At 43.7% G+C, this 27,540-nt stretch overlaps 1 protein-coding gene across 4 annotated transcripts in view; it reads left to right on the forward strand.

Annotated features, from left to right (window-relative positions):
* The window catches only part of LOC138266027 (PH and SEC7 domain-containing protein 4-like), a 257,026-nt gene that overhangs the window by 213,366 nt on the left and 16,120 nt on the right, over positions 1-27,540 (forward strand). For all 4 annotated transcript variants that reach the window (XM_069214335.1, XM_069214338.1, XM_069214336.1 and 1 more), the window contains one exon: positions 5,703-5,847. In XM_069214335.1, coding sequence (XP_069070436.1) covers positions 5,703-5,847 — 145 coding nt within the window. The remainder of the gene's footprint in view (positions 1-5,702; positions 5,848-27,540) is intronic.

Genomic DNA, 27,540 nt, shown 5'->3' on the forward strand with positions numbered 1-27,540 from the left:
TAATTTGTGAGATTGCATATATCAAAGTAGGCTTTCATACATAGTGATAACATTCTATCCTTAAATGCCTGTTGACTTTAACAAATCATTTTCACAATCGAACCAGCTGCCTTTATCATACATTTTCATTGTAAACAATCAGGCCTATAACCTCTATTGTTGGCTTCTCACCATAACAAACTCAAACCAGCTATGTTGGTCATACAAGACAAGAATCTGGTATACTGTAATACAGTTACAAAACTGTAAAAAAATACAGTTGTCAAAACAATATAAAATCCCTCCTAGAAGCACCTAATAACGTTTACCTTATTGCAAATGGCATGGCATGGGCAGGTGGGTCATCAACAACAAAACCCTTGCCTACGCTGGTAATCTGCAAGATTCCATGTAACAAAATACTTTCCTTCACACTTTTAGCTCAGTCTACTGACAATCTACCCTTAATTCATATTCCCTTTGACACTAGCTTTTCACAATGAGTGAGTAAGGCCTACTTGCTTTGACCTTAACATCTCATTATAAGTAGATCATACCCAAGGAATCTGACATAACGTTTTCCAGTGAACAGGTAAAGTCTTTAGTCTTTACCAATAGCTTGAAACCACAGACACACAGGCTTACTGAAGTGTGCATAATATGGCAGTCATCTGGCATACATTTATAAAATGACAGATGAGTGCAGAATTGCAGTTGGTAAAACAACATACAACCCGTCCCCCAAATAGGGCCTAACAAAAATCTTCACAGTGCAGTTCTCCCCCAGTTTGTCAGAGTGGTGACCAGCAGCAAACCCCTTGCTAACTGTTAGAATTGGTGTCTCTAGTTGTCAGTGGTTTGCACCTTGTTCAAGTAGGGACCCTCATTGCAGTCAGGGTAAGGGTGTCACAGATCTAAGATGACCCCTGCTGACCCTCTTAGTAGCTTGGCTCAAGCAGCAAACACCACAAAAGTACTCCACACCAGTTTGGAAAAATACCCAATACTTATCTGAGTAAAACAAGACCAAAAAGACAAAAATCCAACATACTCAAGTCAAAAATATCTCTTTTTAAAAGTTAAGGCAAGTCGTAATCCATAGGAATCAATGGATGTATATCTTTAGCACAAAGTATCTGGGATGCGTCAAAAACAAAGATGATGCTGGCCACAGGGAGGTTGGGCACAAGAAAAGCACAGTGATAAGTTGGTCCCTCACTGCAAAGTGGATGTGATTTGTTGATTCTTTCTTTGCAGGTAGATGAGGCATTGGTTCCTTACTGGCAAGGGAGGTGATGCGTTGATTCTTTTCTCACAGGAAAGGCAATGTATCGATTTCCGTACGCATGGCCTTGGTTCCTTACTGCATTGTGGACTCAATTAAAAATTGGCATCCAGGAATGATGCATGGAAAATCCATATGCACTGTGTTGATGGGACCGTGGTGAAGCAGGCGCTGCATTAATTCTGCAGCCATGAGACAGGCGCTTTGTCGATTCTCCAGCCGCTGGGCAGGTGCTGTGTCGATTCTTCAGCCGCAAGACCAGCATTGGGTTTATTTTTCCGGTGCGTCATGTTGATGTGTAGATTTTCTCCTTCAGATCACCAGTTTGCAACTCCAATGGCCCAGGGACTGGAGTTGGCACTACTTGGCAAGTTAGGACTCTCAGCAGAAGAGCCCAAGTGCTGGCAGATGAAGACCTAAATGTCCCTGAGCCTTTTTAACAGGAGGCAAGCTCAGTCAAAGCCCTTGGAGAAACCTTGGAAGGAGGATGCAGAAAGCCAAATCCAGTCCTTACACTCCTGGGACAGAAGTAATAAGTAGCAGGCCAGTACAACACAGCAACAGGCAGTCCCTCCTACACAGCCAGCTGTTCTCCATGGCAGAATTTCCTCAGTCCAAAAGGATTCTAACTATATGGTGTCGGAGGTCCAGTACTTATACCAATTTCTGTCTTTGAGGTAGGCAAACTTCGAGAAGTCTTTGTAGTGCACAAGGCCCTTCCTTTCCCTTCCCTGGCCCCAGACACAGTCCAGCGGGTTGGAGACTGCTTTGTGTGAGGACAGGCACAGCCCTATTCAGGTACAAGTGTCAGCTCCTCCCACCACTCTAGCTCAGGAAGACTCATCGGGAAATGCAGGGCATACCTCAGCTCCCTCTGAGCGACTGTCTAGAGTGAATGCATAAACAGCCCAACTGTCATCCTGACCCAGACGTGTATTCAGCAGATAGGCAGAGGCGCAGAATGGTTAAGCATGAAAAATGTCCACTTTCTAAACGTGGCATTTTCAAGCTTAACCAACTTCCCCAAAAGATGTATTTTTTAAATTGTGAGTTCAGAGACCGCAAACTCCACAACTCTATCTGCTCAGAATGAGAATAGTGAAAAACAAATTTAGCAGTATTTCACTATCAGGACATGTAAAGTACACCAGTACATGTCCTACCTTAATACACTGCACCCTGCCCAGTGGGCTGCCTTGGGCCTACTTTAGGAGTGACGTACATGTAGTAAAAAGGGTAGGTTTGGGCCTGGCAAGCGGGTGCACTAGCCAGGTCGAAATGGCAGTTTAAAACTTCACACAGACAATACAGGCCCGAGACATGTTTGCAAGGTGACTTATGTAGGTGGCACAATCAGTGCTGCAGGCCCACTTGTAGCATTAGGTTTACAGGCCCTGGGCACAACTGGTGCACTGTGCTAGGAACTTACTAGTAAATCAGATATGCAAATCATGGATAGGCCAATTACCCAGGTAATTTAAACAGGAGGGGCTTGCACTTTGGCACTAGTCAGCAGCGGTAAAGTGCTCAGAGTCCTAAAGCCAGGAAAAACGAAATGCAGCACACAGTCACAAACAGGAGGTTGGAGGCAAAAAGCCTTGGGATAACCCTTCAAAAAGGGCCATCTCCAACATTAACAATAGTAATCTGTGAGATTACATGTAACCAAATACCTTTCTATGCATAACACATTATGTGATAACATTCCGCTGTCAGAAGCCTATTAGTTTTATCATATGCTTTTCACAATAAATAAGCCAGGCTCCTGCCTTTGTGATACTTTTCATCATAAACAGGCTAGTTATATAGCATCTGGCATAACATTAACCTGCACAACAGTAAAATCTATAGCTATATTCATTGGTTTGGCACCATAACCAGATCAGGCCTACTGTGCTAAGTGTAAATGTCCGCATGCTTACAGTCATAAGATTGCACATGTATACAAAATTACAGTTGGCAAAGACAAATGCTGTCTCTCCTAACGGTGCATGATGGTAAGTCTCACAGTGCAAATCTTCTATACCCATTGTTTGTCAGAATGGTAACCAGCACCAAAACCCTTACCTACTAAACTAATCTGTGAGACTCCATATAGCAAAAAGCCCTTGTGTAGGCTTTAATTCCGAGTAATAAAAATCCACCATTAAACACCTATCGACTTTAGCATAGGCTCTTCACAATTATAATGCCAGGCCTACCTCCTTTAAGATAACTTTTCATAATAAACAATCAATTATTGTATTCTTAATCATTTGCTTCGAAGCCTACAGTACTGAGCGTAAGCATTCCTCAAAGCAACCATCCAGCACACAACGATAACAGTACAAATGTAAACGAAATGACAGTTGGCAAAGCAAAAACAATCTTGCCTGAGAATACCAAATAAGGATTATTGTTGTGCATGTTGTCTGTCCCCTAGGTTTGTTCGGGCGGATCTCAAACATCACAACCCTTTCCTACTGTAGTAATCTGTGAAATTACATGTAACAAAAAACCTGCCCACATGCTTTAGAACAGTGTAATAACAATCCATCCTTAAAAGCTTATTGTCTTTAACATATGCTTTTCACACATGGTGGGGCCTATTGACTTTTAGAATAACGATTCATAATAAACAGATCAAACCTGTGAAATCTGGTATGCCTTTTCCCAGTGAACCCTTTACTATTGGCTTTACACCTCATCCAACACCGGCCTATTCAAGTGCACCTAAACTGGCATCCATGATGCATACAGCTATAAACTGAGGTACATGTAGAACAACACAGCTTGCAAAATCATATACCTCTCAACAGGGCTTAACGGGAGTCATCACAATGAAACCCCCATGGGTTTATCAGAGTGGGTACCCAAAGTCAAAATCCTTGCCAATTATGGTAGTCTGTGAGATTACATTTAACAAAATACCCACATATAGCTTGTAACACAACACAGTAAAGGCTTACTGGCTTTAAAAAATGTTTTTCACAATCAGTAAGCTCGACCATCTGAAAATAAGCTGATGAGACATATGGCATTGGACATAACTTTTCTCCATGTCAGTCTACTAGTCAGGCCGATCAATTGTCATCATAACCAACTAATGCCTACAGTTTTGGGGGTAGCTTTTCTCCAAAGCAACCCTCAGAAAAAACAGTTGTAAAACTAGAAAGGTATGCACAGTTAATGTTGGCTAAGCAAAACACTATCTCTCTCAAGAGGTTCTAACAAGGATTCTCTGAGAGCAAACCTTCTTTATCCACAGGTTTGCCACGCAGGTCAACCAAAACCATTGCCTACTGTGGTAGTCCGTGTGATTCCATAAATAGACCGATCTGTTAGCAACAGATAGTTAATAACAATCCACACTTAAATGCCTATTGACTTTTATGTATGCTTTTGGCTGTAAATGTCAGTCATACTGCCTTTATCATAACATTTCATAGTAACCTGATAAGTCCTACATCCATGATCATTGGTTTGCCACCATAACTAACTCAGTCTTGCTGTATGTAGCTTTGCTAAAAGCCAAAATGTGCAATACAAGCAGTCGTTTTTACTGGAAGGACTCAAATTTGTACTCTAGGGACCAACATGTGGGTGAAGCCTACGCTTCTTTCAGAAGTACTCTGAAAGATCGATTTTGACATAAGGTCAAGCAAGAGTTGCACTATCAAGATAGACCTAACAATCCATGTACATTAGTGTAGCTTGGGTGTCCCATATCCCTCTCAAACACATATCTGCACTCTGAAGCCTCACAGTTTCCTCCTCACATCTGTGCTGCTGCCAAAGAAACACAAACACCTAAAATTATCTAGTTATCTAAGACATTTAACAGCATTACAATGTTGTGTGTGCCACTGAAAATTCAAGCGGAGGCAGCCATACTGCTGCTGGATCAGGCAGCTGGATAAATAAACACAGTACTCATAGCTGTATGGAGGGGAATAGCTTTTTATGTTTAAGACCACAAGTTCTGCCCAGTCGAAACATGTACTCCTGGCTACCAATATGTAGGGGAGCTAAAACCACTCTCTTTAGTACTACCGAAAGCTCTTTTTTTAGGTTGAGGTTGGTCACAAATCATGTCCAGCAATAGCTGGTCTGTCAAGCCAGACATAAACAGCATCTTTGTTGGAGCAAAACAATGCAATAGGCATTTTAGGGCAAACAGTTGTTTGAGATTACAGCTTTGTGTGGAAGAAATGTGTGCAGGGAAATCCTAATTCTCTTATTATAGGCATAGGCATCTCTTTAGCAGTAGTAATGCTTTCTTTAGTAGACCTTTTCCTTTATTGATCTAACGGTACTGAAAGTCTCAATCTATGGAAGTGTTTGTTTTCCCTTCCTGTTCTCCCTGCAGTAGTCGTTTCTTCCTTTCTTTTCCCTTCCAGTGTTCCTTTTGCATTTATCTCTCTTTTAGTGATTGTTTGGTCTTACTATTTCCCTGCAGGAGTGATGCAGAAATGAACTCCTGGGTGTCTCGGATAAACCTGGTGGCTGCCATGAACTCTGCTCCTCCATTCCCAGCGGCCATTGGCTCCCAGAAGAAATTTGTACGTCCGATCCTTCCCACCGCACATTCCAAGCAGTCCCTGGTAAGGCTGTGGCAGACTGACAATTAGCATTCCTTTTGATTTCTGTTGATGGATAGGGAGCACAGCAACCCTAAAGAGGCCTGTCAAGCTGTGTTAAATTGTATATTTACAGTATAAATATCTACATTCAGGGGTTGTACATTAATCCACTATCTTGTGTTTGGAAAACAAGTATAAAGGAATATTTGGGCATCAGCAGTGGGCAGAAGCTATGCAACTCATAAAGATGCTATTTGTAGGCCCAGAAGAACAAGTTCCTTACCTTCACTAATGATCTTTCCGGTGGATACTCTAGCTACCTGTAGAGTCCTCACCCTTTGAATCTCCTCCAGGCAGCAGACTGGATCCAGAAAGCTGAAAAAGCTCTCTTGCTTTGCTAGGTGGTGCCTCAGCTCCAGGATCTACCCTAGGTATATGACATCACAGTGCAGTATAAGGCTCCACCTCGGTACATCAACATCAGTTCCTCTTCATTTTTTCCATGCCCTCAAAGGCAGAGATGAGACTGATGAGATTGACAAAATATCAGTGAAGCAAACTAACTTGAGACTTTTATGAGCAGTTGCATGACTACTTCTCAGAACATAAGGTGGGTAGGATCTGTGAGGATTTTGCCGGTAGACAGAGTATCCATCAGAAAGATTATTATTGAAGGTAAGCATCTTGTTCTTCTGCCTGCAGATTTTAGGCCTCTCAAATCTGTATCCAAGCATTACCTCCGAGGTGGTGGGTATGAAGAGATGTCCAAACCAAGAAGTCCTCCAACACCTATCTGGCAAATGTCCATCTCTGAGGACTTTAAAGTCAACACATTAATTCCTGTTAAAAGTGTGAACAGAAGGCCACATTGAACCATGGCAAATATCCAACGCCGGAACTCCCTGAGACAGTGCTGATGAAGAAGCCTTTGCCCTTGTGGAATAGGCCCTAGTGCAGCAGGAGGTTCATTCTCTGTCATGGCATAGCAGATCCTGATACACAGGATGAGCAAGGAGCAAGGGGAAACTGTCCACTTCTGAATCACCTTGCTGTTTCTTAGACCTGGCATAGCCCAGAAAAAGTTGTTCTTCGGCCCGAAACACTCAGGTCTTCTCAGTATAAAAACTGAGAACCCTACAGGAGATCTCCTTTGTGAGATGAGGAGATGTCTAGAAGATCTGCAGAGTGCTCAGTTGACCCACATGAAAGGGAGAGACTGAGGGAGGAAGGAAGCCTTGATATAGAGGAGTGAGCGGGAATCTTTCGGGGTGCTTTTGGTGTAGTTCTACTTGCAAAAGTTAAGGACATATTTTGTTGTCTGGTTCTGTAGTTGTTAGAACCTGGCAAGGAGTTTTTTTTTTAAGACGCCGCAGTAATTAGTATTGCATAACTAGAGTTCCCTCAGGATGAAGGCCCATGTCAGTTTGATTCCATAGCCCATATGGAGGAGTGGTTGAATTTTTGAAGTAGTTATAACTGTGTTAACAACCTGTTCACCACATGAATGTAGGAGTGAACAAGAGGTTGTTACAGCACTTTGGCATCCATTCATAGGAAAATGCCCTCTTTCAACTAGAATGTCTGGTGCAGTCAAGACACGATGTTGCTTGCATTGTTTGACATATTTTCCAGAAGGAAGTAGAATTGTATACCATTAGCATGCATTTGGAAGTTTTACCTTGTTCTTCTCAAGGAGGTAAGCCAAAGGACGTGCTTAGATGTTGCATGAACAGACACAAAATGGATGATTCTCAAGGGGCACTGCAGGACATTGCACATTGATCCTTGTGGTACACCGCAGGAATTATATGATCATATCGTAATTTCTCTAATTGGTGAGAAAGGATTGGGCCCATTGTACCATGAGTCTGGATATACTTGCCCCCTGGATGAGCCCACCAGCCCCCCCCCACTCCCCCCAACACACCCTCCAAGCAAGAAAGATTTTGTGGTCTTCAGTGTGTTAATTTGCTGATAGATCATATGTTGTCCTTTTCCAAGGAGAGGAGGAGATCTTCACTCCTAATTAATAGCAGAGGTGATTTCATTGCCACTTGAGGAGTGCAGTTCAGACTTTTGGTCTTGAAGGAGGACATTAGGTTCCACGTAGTCTTGAAGCTAAGTGATCACCTCCCTTCTCATGATTTTGATGAATCATTGACACATTAAGACCGGTCGACAGTTTGCCTTGAGTTTAAGGTTCACGTTGTTTTCAGGAGAGGGATAATCAGAGCATGTTTCATAGAAGTAGTCACTCTGCCAGAGAAAAGTGAGGTATTGGTCAGGTTACTTGCCGCGACTAAGTGAGGTAGGGGGAATGTAAGAGAAATGGGACAGAGCATCAAGCCATAGGAGATATCAGGCTTTCGTTTTGGCACCCAGAATCAAAAGTGAGCAATAGAAGAGGTCAGTTAAAATGAATCAAGAAATCTGTTTGATATATTTTTTATTTTCAAAGAAGAAAATGCATTAAGGTCCATTCTTTAACACCACTGACACATCAAGGAAAGAAAATTACTACTTTGCAGGATGACAGACCATTGTAACAAAAATATTTCTTGGTTGCCACAAGTGAAATCAAGCGCGGATAGTATCACATCCCTTTCCATCAAAAGCATTTGATGTAACTGTTGTTTGTGTTAGGTGGCAAACATTATCCTTCAATTCACTAGCATTTTGAAAAAGTTAGCCACCATAAAAGATTGCAAAATGTCTACCTGTGGTGGAAGAGCACCTGAAAAGGCAAGGCATGCACGCATTCACATACCTGGCTGTTAATGGGTAACCCATTTCTACAATGCCAAAACTGTATAAACAAGGACATGCAACTGCTATTCCACTTAGGGCTGAGAATGAACATACAAAAACTCAGTCATTTCTAATCCAGGTGATAAGAGAGTGCGTCTAACTGCATCTAGCTGCTATCTCAGCTTGCATTCGAGGAAAATAATACAAATAACAGGTTGACCGGTGTTCTTGAGGGGTGAGGGCCTGAAGCCTGTTTACCTACCAACATCTTACATCACCATGAACTTAAATACAGTTCTAGGTAGACTCCTTGTGCCAAGTCTTTGATTTCTGCGGTGACACACCGAAAGTCACACTATCCAGTAACAGCATGTGTAGCCCCCACAGATAAAGAAAGATACTAAACACAAATAGAAAGACAGTTGGTGTTCTAATGCAGGTGCCGTCCTGTCACAGTATGGCAGAGCTGTGGGACGCTATAGGCCCATTCCCGGAAAAGAGCTACCCATGCACTGCAGAGATCAGAATAAAGCCATTCTAAGAGAAAGTGAGGCAACTTCTTCAGCTTCTCTGGAGGCCTCGAACACTACCTTCAGGCAAATGGCAACTTACATTGTTTTAAGAAGGTGTGTTTAGCTTTTTAGTATGAGTCAGAGGTTCTGTCGAAGTTCAATTAAGGGTGATTGCCATGCCCTTAATGTTCGATATGTTTCAAAACTGATTTGACAGAATCACTAGGAGTTCTGCAAAGAGAACCACCTTAGCCTTACCAGAGACGGCGGCAGTATGGCCAAAAGTAATTTCAGTCTGACTCTGCCCTTTGTTCCTACAGAGAAGTGTAAGAAGTCAACGCACCTCATTTCCCAGTTGTCCCTTCCCTTTCAACATCTATGTCAGTGGGGAAAAGGTGCAGGGATTTTTACCAGCATGGCAAAACATAACGTCAGATTGCTGAGTGTTAGACATAATTTATCATAACTGTCCCGTGGAATTTACGTCACCTCCAGACAAGGAACAACACCATAAGGTAGAGATCCTGAAATTAGAAGTAAACAATTTGCCTCCAAAAGCTGCAGCAAAACCAGTGCTATGCAGTGAAAAGAACTTGGTCTTCTATTCAAGGTTTTTCTTAATTCAGATGGTAATTGGAGTCCCATTCTAGGCCTTTGGCCACAGAGCAAATATATAAAGAAGCATTATTTCTGAATTATTTAATTTCTCGATGTGCTGCAGGCCCTAAGCAGAGACAATTTAATGGCATCCGTAGATTTGAAGGATCTGTACTTTCAAATTATGAACTATCAGAAACACCTAAAGTACATGCACTTCATTATAGATGGATAACACTACCTGGTCAAGAGTCTTACATTTGGCCTTAACTCTGCACCAAGAGTATTTACAAAGTGCCTTTCTCTGAAAGTTGCTTGCTTACGCCACCAGGAGTTAAGAGTATACCCATATCTCGACAACCCACTTACAAAGACCCCTTTGTCAGCAAACATTGGCAGCCGTCTCCCAGACAGTAAGCCTTCAGTTAGGCTTTACTCCAAACTGCAAATCCTAATGCCAGTGAAACAAACAATATTCTTAGTTGGCTGACCAGCTAAAATTTACCAATTGCAGGCAGAAGGAGAAAATATGCTTTTCCTAGTTCAGGACATAAGAACAAAATAGCCGGATCGTAGACAGGAAATTCATGGTCCGCCTAGGAGTTTGACCATCTTGAATTCCTCTTATAAGACAATGTTGACTCATAATAGGGACCATTTAAGAAGGGCTGTACAAGCAGTTGAAACAAGTGACTGCCACGGGAACGGCTACAAACACATCCCCTAATAGGCAAAACATGGCATGATTTGTCAGCTAGCTACGGGAAGCATCTATTAAGGTCAGAACGTTCTCAAAATCAGATCATGTCTACTTTTAAAACAGAATGCTTCACTGAAGGGTTGGCAAACAGATTTGAAAGACAGCAAGTTGGCTTTGGTCTCTTCAGCTACTAATACTAACCCTAAAGCTGCTAGAAGTAAGAGTGAGGTCAGAATTACCTTAAAGGCTTTCCTGCCTTTAAGAGAAGAATAAAATATCTAAGTAGGAATGGACTGATCTATATTATATTTAAAACACAAGGAGGGACAGAATCCAAACTATTTTCGAAGGAAGTACAAGTACAACATTGGGCGCTACATCACAAAATCAATCTAACAATATGGCATGTCCAGGGCCTGCAGAACTAAACAGCAGATGCACTCATCAGGAAACATGTAGGCTGGCATGATTAGAAGATAGTATAGAATCAATGGAGTCCAGTCGTCCAGAGATGGGCAAACATCTCTTGGATCTGTTTGTAATGCCAGAAAAAGCCACCTGCCATAGCTTCACAAGCTAATGGTGATATCCCAACTCAAAGGGAGAAGCATTTTCGATTCCTTGAGTTGGGAAATTTGCTGATGCTTTACTCACAATACCATTCATCCTGAGAGTCCTGCTGGAAATAAAGAAAAACCTTGCACAATAATTTTGGTTGCACTTCGTTGGTCCTGAAACACGGATCTTTGGGACTTCCCATTTCAGACTCCAATTCAGTTCAAGGCAGAATCATTTCTCCTATCCAAGAAGCAATGCCATATCCTACTCCACAACCCAGCATCTCTGCACCTGACTGCCAAGCTGCTGCAGACCTAGAGTTTAGATCTTTGACTATCCTGACTTTCTGCAGGATGATCTTACAAGCAACCAGAGCCACTTCCACAATTAAAAGTAACTCCCTGAAATCTGGGCTGCATGAAACACTACAGATTCCTTCAATATGCATCCACACCAAATATGTCCTTATCTGCTGAGCTTAGCGGAGTCAAGATTAAGATGTTCCTCCAGCAGTCTTCACTCTGCAGCCATTTCGAAGGACCCCCTTTGCACATTGCTTGTTTTCCACTAGAGTGGTGAAAGAATTCATGCATGGTGTATTTCACATATATTCTCCTCTTGCCAAACACCCACTGGCGTGGAACCTCAATATAATACTAAGTCAACTCATCAGAGATCCATTTGAACCAATATACAGATATGCTCAACAGATTCTGTCATGGATGACTGCCTTCTTATGTACCATAACATCAATAAAGAGGGGTCGAAGAGAATTAGGCCTTTTCTATTTAACCAGAATACTTAAAGTTTGAGACATTGTCTACTAATCCATAATTTATTCTGAATGCTCCAACATTTATTTAACTAAATGAAAGAAAGAAATAATTTGCCAACTTTTAGCCCACAACCATCAATAACTGCTGAACATTGTATTCTCTAGACATCAAGAGATGTATAAAGTTTTATATTTACAGCACAAAGGAATTTAGAAAGACTGATAATTACTTGTCTATCATGAAAACGCCTCACGTTGTCAAAGCATCGCATACCCCGAAGAATAACGTCTTGTATCTCTTGATGCAGTGCCAAAGCTCTAGACTTTTAAGGCATAAGATTGGGTCACAGTCTACAAGCGGCATGTTGGCAACAACTGCACTGTTCGCTGGAGTGCCCTCGATGGACATCGGCAGAGCAGCTCCTTGGTCGTCGACCCACACCTTTGCCAAACAGTATTATATAGCTGTCCAATCATTAACTGATACAGTAGTGTATCAGGCCATACTACGCAAACTTCTTCCATTAAGGAAAGTGTAATTTCTGCATCTATTTCCTGGTACAGTACTGCGTTTGAAATTGTAATCCATGCACGTGAATCTTTGAAAGATCCAGTGTTACTTACGTTTAACTACGGTTCTGCTGCATTGGTCTGTCAAAATGCATTAGTTCTTTTCGATGTTCAGACACATTGCTCTTGAATTCATTTATTTGCTTGCTAGCCACCTTTACAACTTCACACTAGAGTATAGATCTGAGTATGTTTGGTTGGCAATTCCATTATTTTCTGACTAGAGTTTATCATATTTACGTTTCACAGCTGTTAGCTATATCTTGGAATTGATTTATACAGTGTCTTCTTCTGCTTAGTACTTTATATCTCCACAAAAGCCTAAAAAAGACCTACGAATAATTAATAAAATGTGTCGGTAATCAACTTTGATCTAATTGCATGCTCAGCTAACACAGTGAAATAGTTGCTCTTTAAAATGAATATTGAAAGAATTCCTTTCTGGTGCATCTTTTCTAAAATAGCCTAACATTTCCTTTGTGTCCATTTCAACACCACTGTATGTGAGAAACTTCGAATATCGTTCTCAACATTAGCCAAATTAAAAATATTCCTTTCTTTGTGTCAGTCTCCTCGGTCCTGTCATGAAATTATAATGTATTGTTGCAACACTCATTCATTTTTCTGAAACACTTCTCCGTTTCTTTACCTTAAAATCAGACAAGCGTGTCAAGATAATTACTTTTTCTATTCTTATTCAAACGCAGCGATGACAACAAGGCCTATTTAGGATGTGGAACTGTAGATACGTTGATAATGCAAAGCTATTTTTGCATTTTGTATGGCAAGAAATTAGATTTCATATTTTCGTAACCACAGAGGTAAATAGCTTAGCATACTTCCATAGTAAAAACGTAATAAAGAACCTTTGGTTGCAGATGAAATAAATGCTTGGATTTAACTCGTGCCCGTGATGCTACATAATTTAGGCACTACCCAGGTATTGTACATCGCATTGGTAAGGTGTACTGTGTCAGGTGATATTTGGTATTAGTCCTGTTTGCATGCTGTTGAAACACTACGTACAATGATCTGTTTTGAAAAAAAAATGCATGGGCCTAAAGTTTTTCAGGCAGCCAGCCACCTGCCTCTTATGAATGCCAGGATTGCCGAACCAATTCTGTGTAGCTTTGATTCCTCTTTTTTCCCACCACCCCACTTCCTGTTTCTTTAGCTCATCCTTACTGACTCTTTTTCCATCCCTTTTGTACTCTGTTTGCCACTTTTGCAATCTTTCTTTTCCTTCCTTTTTGTCGTATTATCTTAGCCTTCAGGGCCAAGTCTGATTTTGAAAAATAACTCCAGACCCTACAAATAATTGCTGGTGCCCAACATCTGTAACCGTCTGGACAAATTGACAACTGGGTATGTGGTTGTTTATGTAAGGTCTGTGAATTCATTGAACAGAATAGTACAAGGAGTTAAACCGACATCCACTATTGGCATCACAATGGTTCTGGATTCAGACAACTCCCATCATAGTCACCCACCATCTTCAACGTGGAGAGCTCTAAAACAAGTGTGTCCAGCCAAGATACAGTAGGAACGGGTCCATGCCATATCTTCAGGATGATCACTGACTATGTTAATCATTTCAATTTAGATTCAGTCTATGAGCATTTAATCACTAAATAAACAAGCTGGAAAGCTATGTTTACATGTAACAAATTTATTTCTCATCCACTTAAAGGATGGAATTCTCCCTTAAACAAAAAGACACACTTAGAAAGTGGTACTTCATAGAATGTAACTTGGATTTATTCATCATGTGGAGAAGCGTGGACCCCCCTCTTGCTGTAACAGGATTTAAAGTCACCTGGTTGATTAGCACTGACGCATCTACACGTGCACAAGTTTTCTTTTGTTGGAACTGCTTTTGAATAGCTTGAGGGACACCGGAACAGGAGTCAGACCACCTTCTGGATCTAAATTAGAATCATGTGACATGTTGTTGAGAGGGATGTGGAGCCAAGTATGTGGCCTCAGCTCTCTGAGCAGACACCTCTAATATAATGAGTGCTCAGTGTGAATCTGTAATCCTTATCAGTTTGCCATGGGTGCTCCCCTTCCGCCGCCGTCAAGGCACAGGGCACAAGCAGAACAAACTTTAGTGTCCATTCAGCACAAGGGTGAGGAGGGGTCTTTAAGCTCGAGCTTCATGCTTGGCACATAAAAAAATGGGTGGGACCCTCTTAGAAGTATAGATTAGGACTGCTCTGAGGTGAGAAGGTTAGGCATCAGGGAACAGGAGCATATTGTGGAATGATCTAGCTTTATAACGTAGGAATCACATTTAATCATGTGTTGCTCATTGCCGTGTCCATAGCCCTCCACTTCAATCAAAGCACGGGTGGGCACCTTAAGATAAGAGGTTGACGAGTCTCTTGGCGTCGGTAAGCTAGTAGTGCACCATGTGCATAACATATCTGATTATCTCCGATTTGCTAGCACTGGTCTAAACAGCGCTCAACTGACCTCAAGGTGCCTAGACAGTTTGGTTAGAAAGGAGTACTGATGTAGAATCCTCCCCAGATTTTCAGATTGAGAATTGGCTACACAAACAATTCCTTTTTAGATCCAGTATATATTCATATTCATATATCGTATGTAAGTGCTAGCATGGATCGGTCCCCTTGACCTGCATTCAACACTCTTGGTTAATACTATAAATGAATATTGTAATTTTGATATTTAGATTTTGTTGTCTGGGATCCACAGGATAAACCAGCCTGGAAGTGTTAATGGAGTGGTACAGAGGTGATGTCTCTCTTCAAGCGCTTGTTTGCTGCTCTCAGACTGGACATTGTTGTGGCTCCTATATTCTAGATTGATGCCCTGCTAGGTAAAAGTACAGCAGTGCCTTTCTACATTATGAGCACTTTGCAGATTAATCAGGATCTCCGGAGTTCCTTTTTCAATGGCAAATAGAATACTTTCCACTCTGGCCACTATTTGTCAATGTAACGCCCACCTATATTCAGATCATACCCCTTACTGCAGGATTCTGATTCTTGAAATCTGCCATGTTTTAAACCTGTTGCAGATTCACACAGTCCCAGATGTTTTTTAGTTCAAGGTTCATTTCGAGAGACCCCTTATTCCTACATACATACATTCATCAGTAATCAGTCCTCTTTGTTTCTAGGCAGTCTGCCTAATGTGACAGGCTTCACACGCTTTCGAAAGACTAGCCAGCAGACAGAAGCACACTTGTTTTTGAGACCAAAATGCCTTGTGGATCCCACCAAGCCGTCTCCACAGTCTAACCCCGGAAAACTGCACAAATTAAATCACTAAGTAACACCTAATCCATTGCATGGGGTGAGACCTCGACAGAATGAGACTCCTGCCACGTGCTCTATTGCTATAAAAAGGGAGTGAAAAAACATGTATAATCAGGGCAGCGACAATGAGGAAGCGAGCTATGACGAGAAGATGATCAGGAGAGCCAAAGCCTGGGTTCAGGCCCTGCCAGGGTGCATTAGCTATTCATGCAAGACTAGGTTACGATGAAAGGGAGAAAATCTGTGATGGACATTGGAGTGGGCCATTGTCCACTTGGAGAAGCCCCCATGCCTGGTACTAACAGAGCAGGGAGGCCACAAACGTGTGCTCAGAAACTATTGTCTGCTTCAATATTACGACAGCCACACAGGGACCAGTATTTTGTACCAGGTAATGAAAAATGATTTCAAACAGAAGATCTGATAGAGACTTCTAGCTGCAGATTCCTTACCTTAAAATTCCCTGGCGTCAGCTTCGAATCCGGAATTATAGTGCTGAGCAGTACCCTGTGCGCGCCGTCTGGTGGCGTCGTTCGGATCCGCGTGATTTGTCCCACTCCGCGTTACATCGTCGCCGTTGTTGGAGCTGTCTATGACATCACAGTTGTCTATATAGACGCCACCTCGGCGCTTGTCTGTCAGTTCTTTTCCTTCCGCGCCGGTTAAATGCAGATCCGTATAAGAGCTACCCTTTTCTTCGACGAACGTCGTTTTTTTTCTCCCTTTTTTGATTGTTTGAAGCATGTCTTTGAGAAAGACTGGGTTCAAACCGTGTGGTGCAACCCATCGCACCATGTTGGTAACGGATCCACGCTGAGTTTGCCTTTGGTGCCTCGAGAAGGATCACAACTCCACTTTGTGCTCCGACTGTTGGGCCATGACTCCGAAGGCCTTGAGGGAGAGATCCCTCAAACTTCTTGCGGCCCGACAGCTGTCTTCGGTCGGCACGACTCCGAGGAAGTCACAGTCCTGCAGTAGGAGGAGGTCGCTGCACTGCTTCCGGAGCCCCAAGTCCTCTTCCTCGCATTCGAGGTCATCTAATCATTCAGGTAAGAGGCACAAGAAGAAGAAGTCCAAGCAGACTTTGAGTTCCCCTCGCCCGTCGGCCGATGAGGAGTCAATGGAACGTCGAGCGGGATGATTCAGTTTCATCTCCCTCACTGGCATTCCATCACAACGGACAAATGGGTCTTGCAGATCATACGGAAGGGCTAGTCCCTCCCCTTCCAGTCTTTTCCTCCCTCTATTCCTCCGTCAAAAGAACGGCTGATGGAGGACAATTGGTTTTGCTCCGCAAGGAAGTTTCGGCTCTCTTGGCTAAAGGAGCCATAGAAAGGGTCCAGATATCAGAAGTAGGCAGTGGTTGTTATTCCCGCTACTTTCTGATTCCCAAAAAGAACAAGGGCCTTCGCCCTATCTTGGATTTAAGGGACGTCAATCTCTTCCTCAAGAAGGACAAATTCAAGATGCTCACTCTTGCTCAGGTCTTGTCTGACCTAGACCAAGGAGACTGGATGGTAGCGTTGGACTTGCAGGACGTGTATTTCCATATCCCCATCCTGCCTGCCCACAGGCGTTGCTTGCGGTTCAAGGTGGGCCACGAGCACTTTCAGTTTACCGTGCTCCCTTTCGGTCTCACCAGTCCCCTCGGATGTTCACGAAGGTGATGGCGGTGGTGGCAGCTCATCTGCGCAGGTCAGGGATTTCAGTCTTCCCCTACCTGGACGATTGGCTGTTGAAGGCTCCCACGTCCCAGGCTCTCGTCACCCATCTCCAGACGACGGCGAAACTCCTGCACTCGCTGGGGTTCACTATCAATGTGCCGAAGTCACACCTGACTCTCTCTCAGAAGCTCATTTTTATCGGAGCTGTTCTGGACATAGTGCAGTATCGGGCCTATCCTCCCGAGCAGCGAGTCCAGGATATTCAGGTTATGATACCGATGTTTCGGCCTCTATCCTGGATTTCAGTGAGACAGACTCTGATGCTGTTGGGACTCATGGCTTCCTGCATCCTATTAGTCAAGCATGCCAGATGGCATATGAGGGCTCTGCGGTGGGACCTGAAGTTCCAATGGGCACAGCATCAGGGGAATCTTACTGACGTGGTTCAGAACTCGGAGGGGACTGCAAAGGATCTCCAGTGGTGCTTAGTGAACTGCGATTGGGTCAAAGGCAGACTCCTCTCCCTTCCCCAACCAGATCTCACAGTAGTGACAGATGCATCACTTCTGGGATGGGGCTGCCATCTGGGAGAGGTGGCGATCAGAGGTTACTGGTCTCCAGCGGAATCTGGGCTCCATATCAACTTGTTGGAGCTTCAGGCGATCCGACTAGCATTAAAGGCATTTCTTCCTATTGTGAAAGGGAAGGTAGTGCAGGTGTTCACAGACAACACCACCACAATGTGGTACTGCAACAAGCAGGGCGGTGTGGGGTCGTGGACCCTTTGTCAAGAGGCTCTGTCTCTCTGGACAGGGCTGGAACAGTAGGGCATATCCCTGGTGGTTCAACACCTGGCAGGTTCTCTGAACGCCAGGACGGACGAACTCAGCCGAAAATGCTTAGAAGATCACAAATGGTATCTCCATCCGGAGGTGGCGCAAGGAGTCTTTCAGCAGTGGGGAGAGCTTTGGTTAGACCTGTTCGCTTCCGTAGAGAACGCGCAATGCCAGCAGTTTTGCTCGTTGGAGTTTCCAAGGGGGCTATCGCTAGGTGACGCTTTTCATCGCCAGTGGAGTTCAGGCCTCCTGTACACTTTTCTACCATACCACTTCTGCCCAGAGTTCTCAAGAAAATCAGGAATGACCGGGCCCAAGTAATCCTAGTGGCTCCGGATTGGGCATGGAGGGTCTGGTATCCAGAGCTTCTCAAAATGAGCATCAGTCCTCCAATCAGGTTGCCTCTTTGGGAGGATCTTGTGTTGCAGCAGCAGGGGAAGGTTTTCCACCTGAACCTGTCAACTTTGCGGCTTCATGTGTGGAGGTTGAGTGGCGACAGTTGATGGTTTACGACCTCCCTTCCGAAGTTTGTGATGTCATTCTGGCAGGTAGGCGTCCCGCTACTAAGTCGATTTACACCTGCTGATGGAAACATTTTGTTTCATATTGTACAGAGAGGTCTATTGATTCTCTTTCTTCTTCTCCATCTAATATCCTTTTATTTATTTTATCTCTTGCCCATTAGGGTTCCTCTTTAGGGACTCTCAAGGGCAATCTTGCTGCCTTATTGGCTTTTCTATGCTTGCCCGATCAACCATCTTTGTTTAAGCCTCCTATAGTACAAAGATTTTTGAAAGGGCGTGTGCATATGTTTCCACCTGTGCCCTTTGTCATGCCCAGTGGGATCTTAATCTTGTTCTTCCTTTCCTAATGTGTGCTCCTTTTGAGCCCTTACATAACTGTCCTCTCCGGCTGCTCACTATCAAAACAGCCTTTTTGGTGGCAATTACATCTGCCAGGAGAGTGAGTGAGCTGTGGGCCTTATCATTGAAATCGCTGTATCTCACGATATATCCTGACAAAGTAGTATTAAGAACTTGTGCCTCTTTCCTCCCCAAGGTGGTGACCCCTTTCCATCTGGATCAAAATATCACTCTGCCCACCTTCTTTCCGCCACCGCATCCCTCTAAAGAAGAAGAGTGGCTCCATCGGCTGGACCAAAAAAGAGAGTTATCGTTCTACCTTGATCGCACAAAAGAGTTCCAGGTGGACAACCAACTCTTTGTGGGGTATGTTGGTGCAAAGAAGGGTTGGGCAGTACAGAAACGATCCATTTCCCGCTGGGTCGTTCTCTGTATAAAGATCTGCTACGCTTTGGCCAAGAAGCAGCCTCCAGAGGGCTTGAGGGCTCACTCTACCAGAGGAAAAGCTGCTACCACTGCATTAGCTTGTGGCGTGGCGTGCCGGTGCTTGACATTTGCCAAGCGGCAACGTGGGCTTCCTTGCACACGTTTGCAAGACACTACTGCCTGGATAGCCAGGTGAGAAGGGAGGGGCATTTTGCCCTCTCGGTCCTACAGGACTTCCTGGTATGAAATATATCCTCAGAACCCACCACCAGGAATTTTAGCTTGGGTATCTATTCTAAGGTAAGGAATCTGCAGCTAGAAGTCTCTATCAGATGAACAAGTTACTTACCTTTGGTAATGAATTATCTGGTAGAGACTCTATCTAGCTGCAGATTCCTAACACCCACCCAAGCCTCCCCGCACTGCGGATATATATACATATATATATTTTTTTGTATTTTTGCCTTTCTTAGAGGCATGTATTCATGTATTTTTCTTCAAACAATCAAGTGACAAAACTAAACTAAACACTGTTGGTTCTTCCATGACTCTGCGCTTCTGGCGTGGAAAGTTGTGGAACAAGAACTGACGTACACGTGGCGAGGTGAAGTCTATATAGATGGCTCCAACGACGCTAACAATGCCACCAAGGAGCCGGACGATGCACGTGGATCCAAACGATGCCACCTGGTGGCGCACGCAGGGTACTGCTCAGCAGAAAATTTCTGGATTCAAAGCTGCCGTCAGGGAATTCTAAGGTAAGGAATCTGCAGTTAGTCTCTACCAGATAATTCGTTACCGAAGGTAAGTAACTTGTTCTTATCGTCTTGTAGCGAGATCCTGACAAAAATCAGATATGTTGTAAATTTCCTGATTAATCAGGTTGGTGGAAATGTTCAAATTGGCTGTAGTGTCGATGATGAAATCAACAGGTACATATTAAGTTCTTTCGTCATGGCAGTTTTCTTGTCAAGTTTGCCTAATTCCTTGTCCCCTTTTCCCATTAAATTGATAGATGCCCCTGAAACATCCTCTTCTTTAGGTTCCTCAACTCCTGTTCTAGCCATTCACCACCCATCTTCCACAATTTTACACTGTTCCATCCTCCTTTTAAAGTCTGGTTTTAGTTAAGTCCTTTTGGGTGTACTAAAATTATATAGGATATACTTATAGGGGCTTTCAGCCAGCTCAGATCATCCATTAGTTTGTTGTGTCATTCACATTTTTCTTTGCCTATGGCAGCAAACAGCATGGGGCAATTGGTCAGCCCACTTCTGCCATTGGCTAACTTCACTCTGAATAATGGCAAATGTATCTTTCAAAGGGAGCAGTTTCCGTCAGTGCCAGGGACTACTCTGGTGTGCTTTTAGAGAAAAATTTAATATTTTTGATTTTATCTATATTTTTGTTATATTGGCAAGGGCCTGGAAGCTCCCACAACACTGTTGCCGGGCTATACATGTCTGTCAGATGCGTGGTTCATGTGCTTCATTTTTTTTAATGGTGCCCGCATTTGCATGCATGAACATTCATGGGAGCCCACGTCTTAAATGTATTTTAATTTAATAAAAAATATTTACAGATGACTACATATGTTGCGCATCCGGCACATAGACAGCCTTCTTTGGCTTTTCTTTAACTTTATTATAAAAACATTTCCAGTTGACTGCCCATGTGATCACGCATATATATGCACAGGTGGGCATTTTTGTAATACATTTTGTAATTATGGTTTTTAAAAAATTACAAAACAAAACGAGCATTCACAAAGCCAAAAGGTAGGCAGCCATGCCATACCTGTAGGCCTTGACAGTGCTTGTTTCTATTGTATTTTTACCTCAATTTAATTTTTCCTTCTGCTGCCTTTTACACACTTTTTCTCCTTTATGCATACTCACTCCTTCCATTCCTAAACATCTTTGGCAGAGTCTGTTCTTTTTTTAAGTTGTTTAAATGTGCATCTCCCATCTCCTTCTGCCTCACTTTTGCCCGTTGCACATTGCCCTGTTTTTTCCTTTAATGCTTTTGCATGCTTCTCTTCCATGTTTCCCTTCAGCTGGTCCTATGATGATCACTATGGATAGCAGAAGACTCCGTCTTTCTATTAGTGTTTTTTAATTCCTCTTGTCTTTTCTATTTGTTAACTCATTTAGCTTTCAGTTCCTGTGACCTTTTAAATGGTGGTAAATATTTTGACTTTTCTAAAGTACATTTAACTATTGAACCCGAATATATAGCAGATCCTTTCAACAATTTGCCTCTCGTATGTTGACGATTTGCCAAGTGACTACTTGCCAGTTGGTCTTTAGTGTTGTTGATGGAATTTTGTTAGAAGCACAGCCCGTGCAGAGCGGAGTAGGTCGATGTGATGAGGCGCTCCAACTCTGCCCACTGTCTCTGAGGGGGGAAGGGTTGTGTTAAATTTTCTACGTTGTTGCGTCGACCGAGCTCAGTGTAATCCACTGCACGCTTTCAGGAGAATCTCAGGACCACCTTCCCTACATACCCAGGGAATGTGCGAGTCTGTGCCATGAGGGCCAGCTGCTATTCAATTTTTCCGGCATGCAGGAACTCTGAATCATCTGTGGCTGCAGCGAACAGATCAGAAATTAGGAAGTTGAGTTTAAAATAGATTATTTGATTCCCAAACCTATATTTGGCTTGGAGATAAATTATCTGAAAAACAAAATGCATATGCATACCCTCGTGTGGTAAGGTTACCAACGCTCACGGAATCAAGCACCATATAGACAATGCTCAGAGCGTGGAAATTATTTAATATGTAGCTACAATCTAAAGAAATCTTTATTAGCACCAGAGGAGAACGGAGCATTGAGACTTAGGGGGGGCGGCCTACAACTTACCTGTTAAACAGTCAGAATTGACTCTCTGTGACTCAAGGCAGCCGGGGAATAGACACTATCTTATACCAATTGCAAAGATCAGTGCCTATGGAGAATTCACTTCATAGCGCTTTGATATGTAGAGTGGGCTCGCATTGCACAGTAGAATGATGGGACTGGGTTCCACTGTAGCTCATTAGTTATCCCGGTAGTGATTGTTCTTAAAAATAATGGGGTTTATGATTTTGTGCAGATTTCGATAAAACCGATGATGGTGATTGAAGCTGAGCTCCTGGCCAAACCTGGTGAGTTGTTAGACCAGGTAGGGCGACTGCCTTGGGCATCATCAAATGCTATTGGCAAGTGCCACTGAGTCCCTAGGGTGCAGGTAACGCCAACATTTCTTAGGATTATTTTAGATCACAGTGTAGTCTTGTGGAAGGAATAGCACTCCACAATAACTGTAGCACCTTATTGTAGGAAAGTACCATCTTGCCTGGCATGTCACCTCCATTTTTACTTGTGTGTCAGTTTGTTTTTGCCTGTGTCACTGGGATCCTGCTAGCCAGGACCCCAGTGCTCATAGTTTGTGGCCTATATGTGTTCCCTGTGTGGGGCCTAACTGTATCACTGAGGCTCTGCTAACCAGAACCTCGGTGTTTATGCTCTCTCTGCTTTTAAAATTGTCACTGCAGGCTAGTGCCCATTTTCACCAATTCTAATTGGCACACTGGAACATCCTTATAATTCCCTAGTATATGGTACCTAGGTACCCAGGGTATTGGGGTTCCAGGAGATCCCTATGGGCTGCAGCATTTCTTTTGCCACCCATAGGGAGCTCAGACAATTCTTACACAGGACTGCCACTGCAGCCTGAGTGAAATAATGTCCACGTTATTTCTCAGTCATTTTACACTGCACTTAAGTAACTTATAAGTCACCTATATGTCTAACCCTCACTTAGTGAAGGTTAGGTGCAAAGTTACTAAGTGTGAGGGCACCTTGACACTAGCCAAGGTGCCCCCACATTGTTCAGGGCAATTTCCCCAGACTTTGTGAGTGCGGGGACACCATTACACGCATGCACCACATATAGGTCAATACCTCTATGTAGCTTCACAAGGGTAACTCCGAACATGGCCATGTAACATGTCTAAGATCATGGAATTGTCCCCCCAAGCCAAATCTGGTATTGGGGTGCCAATCCCATGCATCTCCGGGCTCCAGCATAGACCCCGGGTACTGCCAAGCTAGCTCTCTGGGGTTTTCTCTGCAGCTAACGCTGCTACCAACCCTCAGACAGGTTTCTGCCCTCCTGGGGTCTGGGCAGCCCAGTCCCAGGAAGGCAGAACAAAGGATTTCCTCTGAGAGAGGGTGTAACACCCTCTCCCTTTGGAAATATGTGTTAAGGGCTGGGGAGGACTAGCCTCCCCCAGCCTCTGGAAACGCTTTGAAGGGCACAAATGGTGTCCTCCTTGCATAAGCCAGTCTACACCGGTTCAGGGATCCCCCAGCCCCTGCTCTGGCGCGAAACTAGACAAAGGAAAGGGGAGTGACCACTCCCCTGTCCATCACCACCCCAGGGGTGGTGCCCAGAGCTCCTCCAGTGTGTCCCAGACCTCTGCCATCTTGAATGCAGAGGTGTTAGGGCACAATGGAGACCTCTGAGTGACCAGTGCCAGCAGGTGACGTCAGAGACCCCTCCTGATAGGCTCTTACCTGGTTAGGTAGCCAATCCTCATCTAAGGGCTATTTAGGGTCTCTCCTGTGGGTTTCTCTTCAGATAACGAATGCCAGAGCTCACCAGAGTTCTTCTGCATCTCTCTCTCCAACTTCTGCCAAGGATCGACCGCTGACTGCTCCAGGACGCCTGCAAAACCGCAACAAAGTAGCAAGACAACTACCAGCAACATTGTAGCACCTAATCCTGCCGGCTTTCTCAACTGTTTCCTGGTGGTGCATGCTCTGAGGGATGTTTGCCTTCACCCTGCACTGGAAGCCAAGAAGAAATCTCCCGTGGGTCGACAGAATCTTCCCCCTGCTAACGCAAGCACCAAACTTCTGAATCACCGGTCCACTGGGTCCCCTCTCATCTTGACGAGCGTGGTCCCTGGAACACAGGAGCTGGATCCAAGTGATCCCGACAGTCCAGTGGTCCATCTTTCCAAATTTGGTGGAGGTAAGTTCTTGCCTCCCCACGCCAGACAGTAATACTGTGTACTACTTGATCTGCAGCTGCTTGGGCTTCTGTGCACTTTTGCAAGGATTCCTTCGTGCACAACACAGCCCAGGTCCCCAGCACTCTGTCCTGCATTGCTCAACTCGCTGAGTTGATCACGGGCTTCAAGGGACCCTCTTTTGTTGTGTTGAGATGACCGCCGTGCTCAGATTTCTTGAATGCCTTTTCAAGTGCTTCTGCGGGTGCCGCCTGCTTCTGCATGAGCTCTCTCTGTTGCTGAGCGCCCCCTCTGTGTCCTCCTCCAAGGGGTGACCTCCTGGTCCTTTCTGGGCCCGGGCAGCACCCATTATCTTCAACCGCGACCCTTGCAGCTAGCAAGGCTTGTTTGCGGTCTTTCTGTGTGGAACCAACTCTGCATCCTCCAGCACGCCGTGGGACATCTTCTGACCAAAGGAGAAGTTCCTGGCACCTTCCGTTGTTGCAGAATCTTCGGCTTCTTCCACCAGGAGGCAGCCCTTTTGCACCTTCATCCAGGGTTTAGTGGGCACCTGCCCCCCCCTGGACACTTGCATGACTCTTGGACTTGGTCCCCTTCCTTTGCAGGTCCTCAGGTCCAGGAATCCGTCTTCAGTGCTTTGCATTCAGTTGTTGCCTTTGCAGAATCCCCTATCTCGAATTTACTGTCTTTCTAGGGTAGTAGGGTAACTTTACTCCTACTTTTCAGGGTCTTGGGGTGGGGTATCTTGGACACCCTTAGTGTTTTCTTACACTCCCAGCGACTCTCTACACACGACACTAGGCCTGGGGTCCATTCGTGGTTTGCATTCCACTTTTGGAGTATATTGTTTGCGTTGCCCCAGGCCTATTGTGTCCTATTGCATCCTATTGTATTCTACAGTGTTTGCACTACTTTTCTAACTGTTTACTTACCTGATTTTGGTTTGTGTGTATATTTTGTGTATTTTACTTACCTCCTAAGGGAGTATATCCTCTGAGATACTTTTGGCATATTGTCACTAAAATAAAGTACCTTTATTTTTAGTAACTCTGAGTATTGTGTTTCTTATGATATAGTGCTATATGATATAAGTGGTATGGTAGGAGCTTTGCATGTCTCCTAGTTCAGCCTATGCTGCTCTCCTATAGCTACCTCTATCAGCCTAAGCTGCTAGAATACTACTAATCTACTAATAAGGGATAACTGGACCTGGCACAAGGTGTAAGTGCCATCAGGTATGATGAACTAGGAAGTCCAGTAGTTGGCCACTAGTAGATTGGGAGCTGAATGATCATAGTAGGGACTTTTGTCAGTTCCTCATGGGGCAGGGAAAGACTTACTTCTTATTTCTAGCTGATGGAGACTCCTGAACAGAGAATAAAGAAAGAAAAGACCCTAATCATGACATTTTCAAGCATAAGCTTCAGCCCAGCATTGGAGCCAGGCAAGCATAGTGAGCCACTTTGAAAAACATTAGCTTGTCCAGGCTACTCTGGGAACACGGCCTTATTTACCAACACAAAGTCATTTTCAGAGACTATTAAAGAGCCCATCAGTATTCCCAGTCTCTGGTGAAGGTCATCCATTTGAGGGCTAGGACATCCCAGGCCCGTACCGGCTTGTGCATAAGAAGATACACACAATGTATTATAGATCAGGGAAGGCTCTTGAGAGTAGTGGGTAGAAGACCGGAAAGGTGGGGTAGGTATTGGGAGTTCTCCCATCAGGTGAAGCGGGTATTAGGGGGACTTCATCGCAGATTTCTACATATTCTGAATATAGCGTTCTGATTAATTAGTGCAGTGGTTCCCAACCTTTTGACTTCCGTGGACCCCCATTTTTTCAATACTGGAGCCCGGGGACCCCCACTGAATCATTATTGGAATCCGGGGACCCCCACTGAGTCATTACTGATAGTTGGAACCTAATAATATAAAATTTTCTAAGCAGTCGCGAGCCCCTGAGGAGGCTTCGCGGACCCCCAGGGGTCCCCGGCCCACAGGTTGGCAACCACTGAATTCGTGATTTAAAAACTATTATACAGGGATTTTTCCTATTAACAATTTTTGGTTGTTTTGATATTCTTTATTGTCATGACAGAAAAACTCCTAAAAGGTTATGGTAATATAAACAAAGGAGTTTATGCTTACATTTTAAGTTTCTATAAACTTCTTAATTATATTTCAGTAACGCAAAATGATATAGCCTATGTTTCACATACCTTGCCACTTCACCTCCTCTTTCGCTCTCATTCTCTCTCCATCTATCTATCTCTCACTTGCTAAAAACTTCCAGATTATTTTCTTCACTTCCCTTACTCACTGGCGTACTGGGTGATCTGTAGCAAAAAAAGTGCAGTTATTATTCGGTTTTTGTTTAGGTGGTATCAGAAACAAAACTGGGTGTTCATAGGAACCACCCTGGCATTATTCATTTTGTCAATTATCACAATAATATTATTATAATGTCTTCTAGCATATGTTTAACCTGTTGTTTTGGACACTATTTTCAATTATTCTACCGGTTTGATGACATTGTTGGTTTTGTATTGCGTTCTAGGGATTCTTAGTTTTAGATACGCCTACTAAAAAAATGCACGAAACCAGTTAAGTCTGTACACCAGATTGCAACCCTCTGCAACTCCTTCATGTAGCGCTTTCTTTCAGTGCCTCACTCGCCATTCCCCCATACTGGCTTTTATTACCATCCACCACTGAACATTACTTGTATTCCAGAGACTGACCTTCTCTGGCTGATTCCAATTTCGATTGGTGAGCATTTGTTGGCAGTCGGATGTGTGGGAGGCTTATAGTGTGGTTCGGTTTACCTGCAAGACAGTTCCGTGATTAAAACTCCCTGCGCTAGCATTTTATGTGACTTGCAAGTCATCAATTTGAATGCCACCATAGCCACCTTTGAAATCCATTCTTTTGAGTTCGACAAACCACGTCCCCTTAAAACAGTAAAAGTTCCGGTCTTGAGGTCCAGGCACTATACAAACAAGTTATTGCGTGAACTTTTCTTTCCTACTCAATACCCGAATATAATCCATTTGCAATATTTATTGGTCATAGATAATTCCTTCTATAACACGTTTTATAATGCAATTAACCTTCGGTGTCAGGTGAACTAACGAGGCTAGAAATGATTACTTTGTAGTA

Source organism: Pleurodeles waltl, chromosome 11, assembly GCF_031143425.1.
Source record: "Pleurodeles waltl isolate 20211129_DDA chromosome 11, aPleWal1.hap1.20221129, whole genome shotgun sequence".
Classification (NCBI taxonomy): domain Eukaryota; kingdom Metazoa; phylum Chordata; class Amphibia; order Caudata; family Salamandridae; genus Pleurodeles; species Pleurodeles waltl.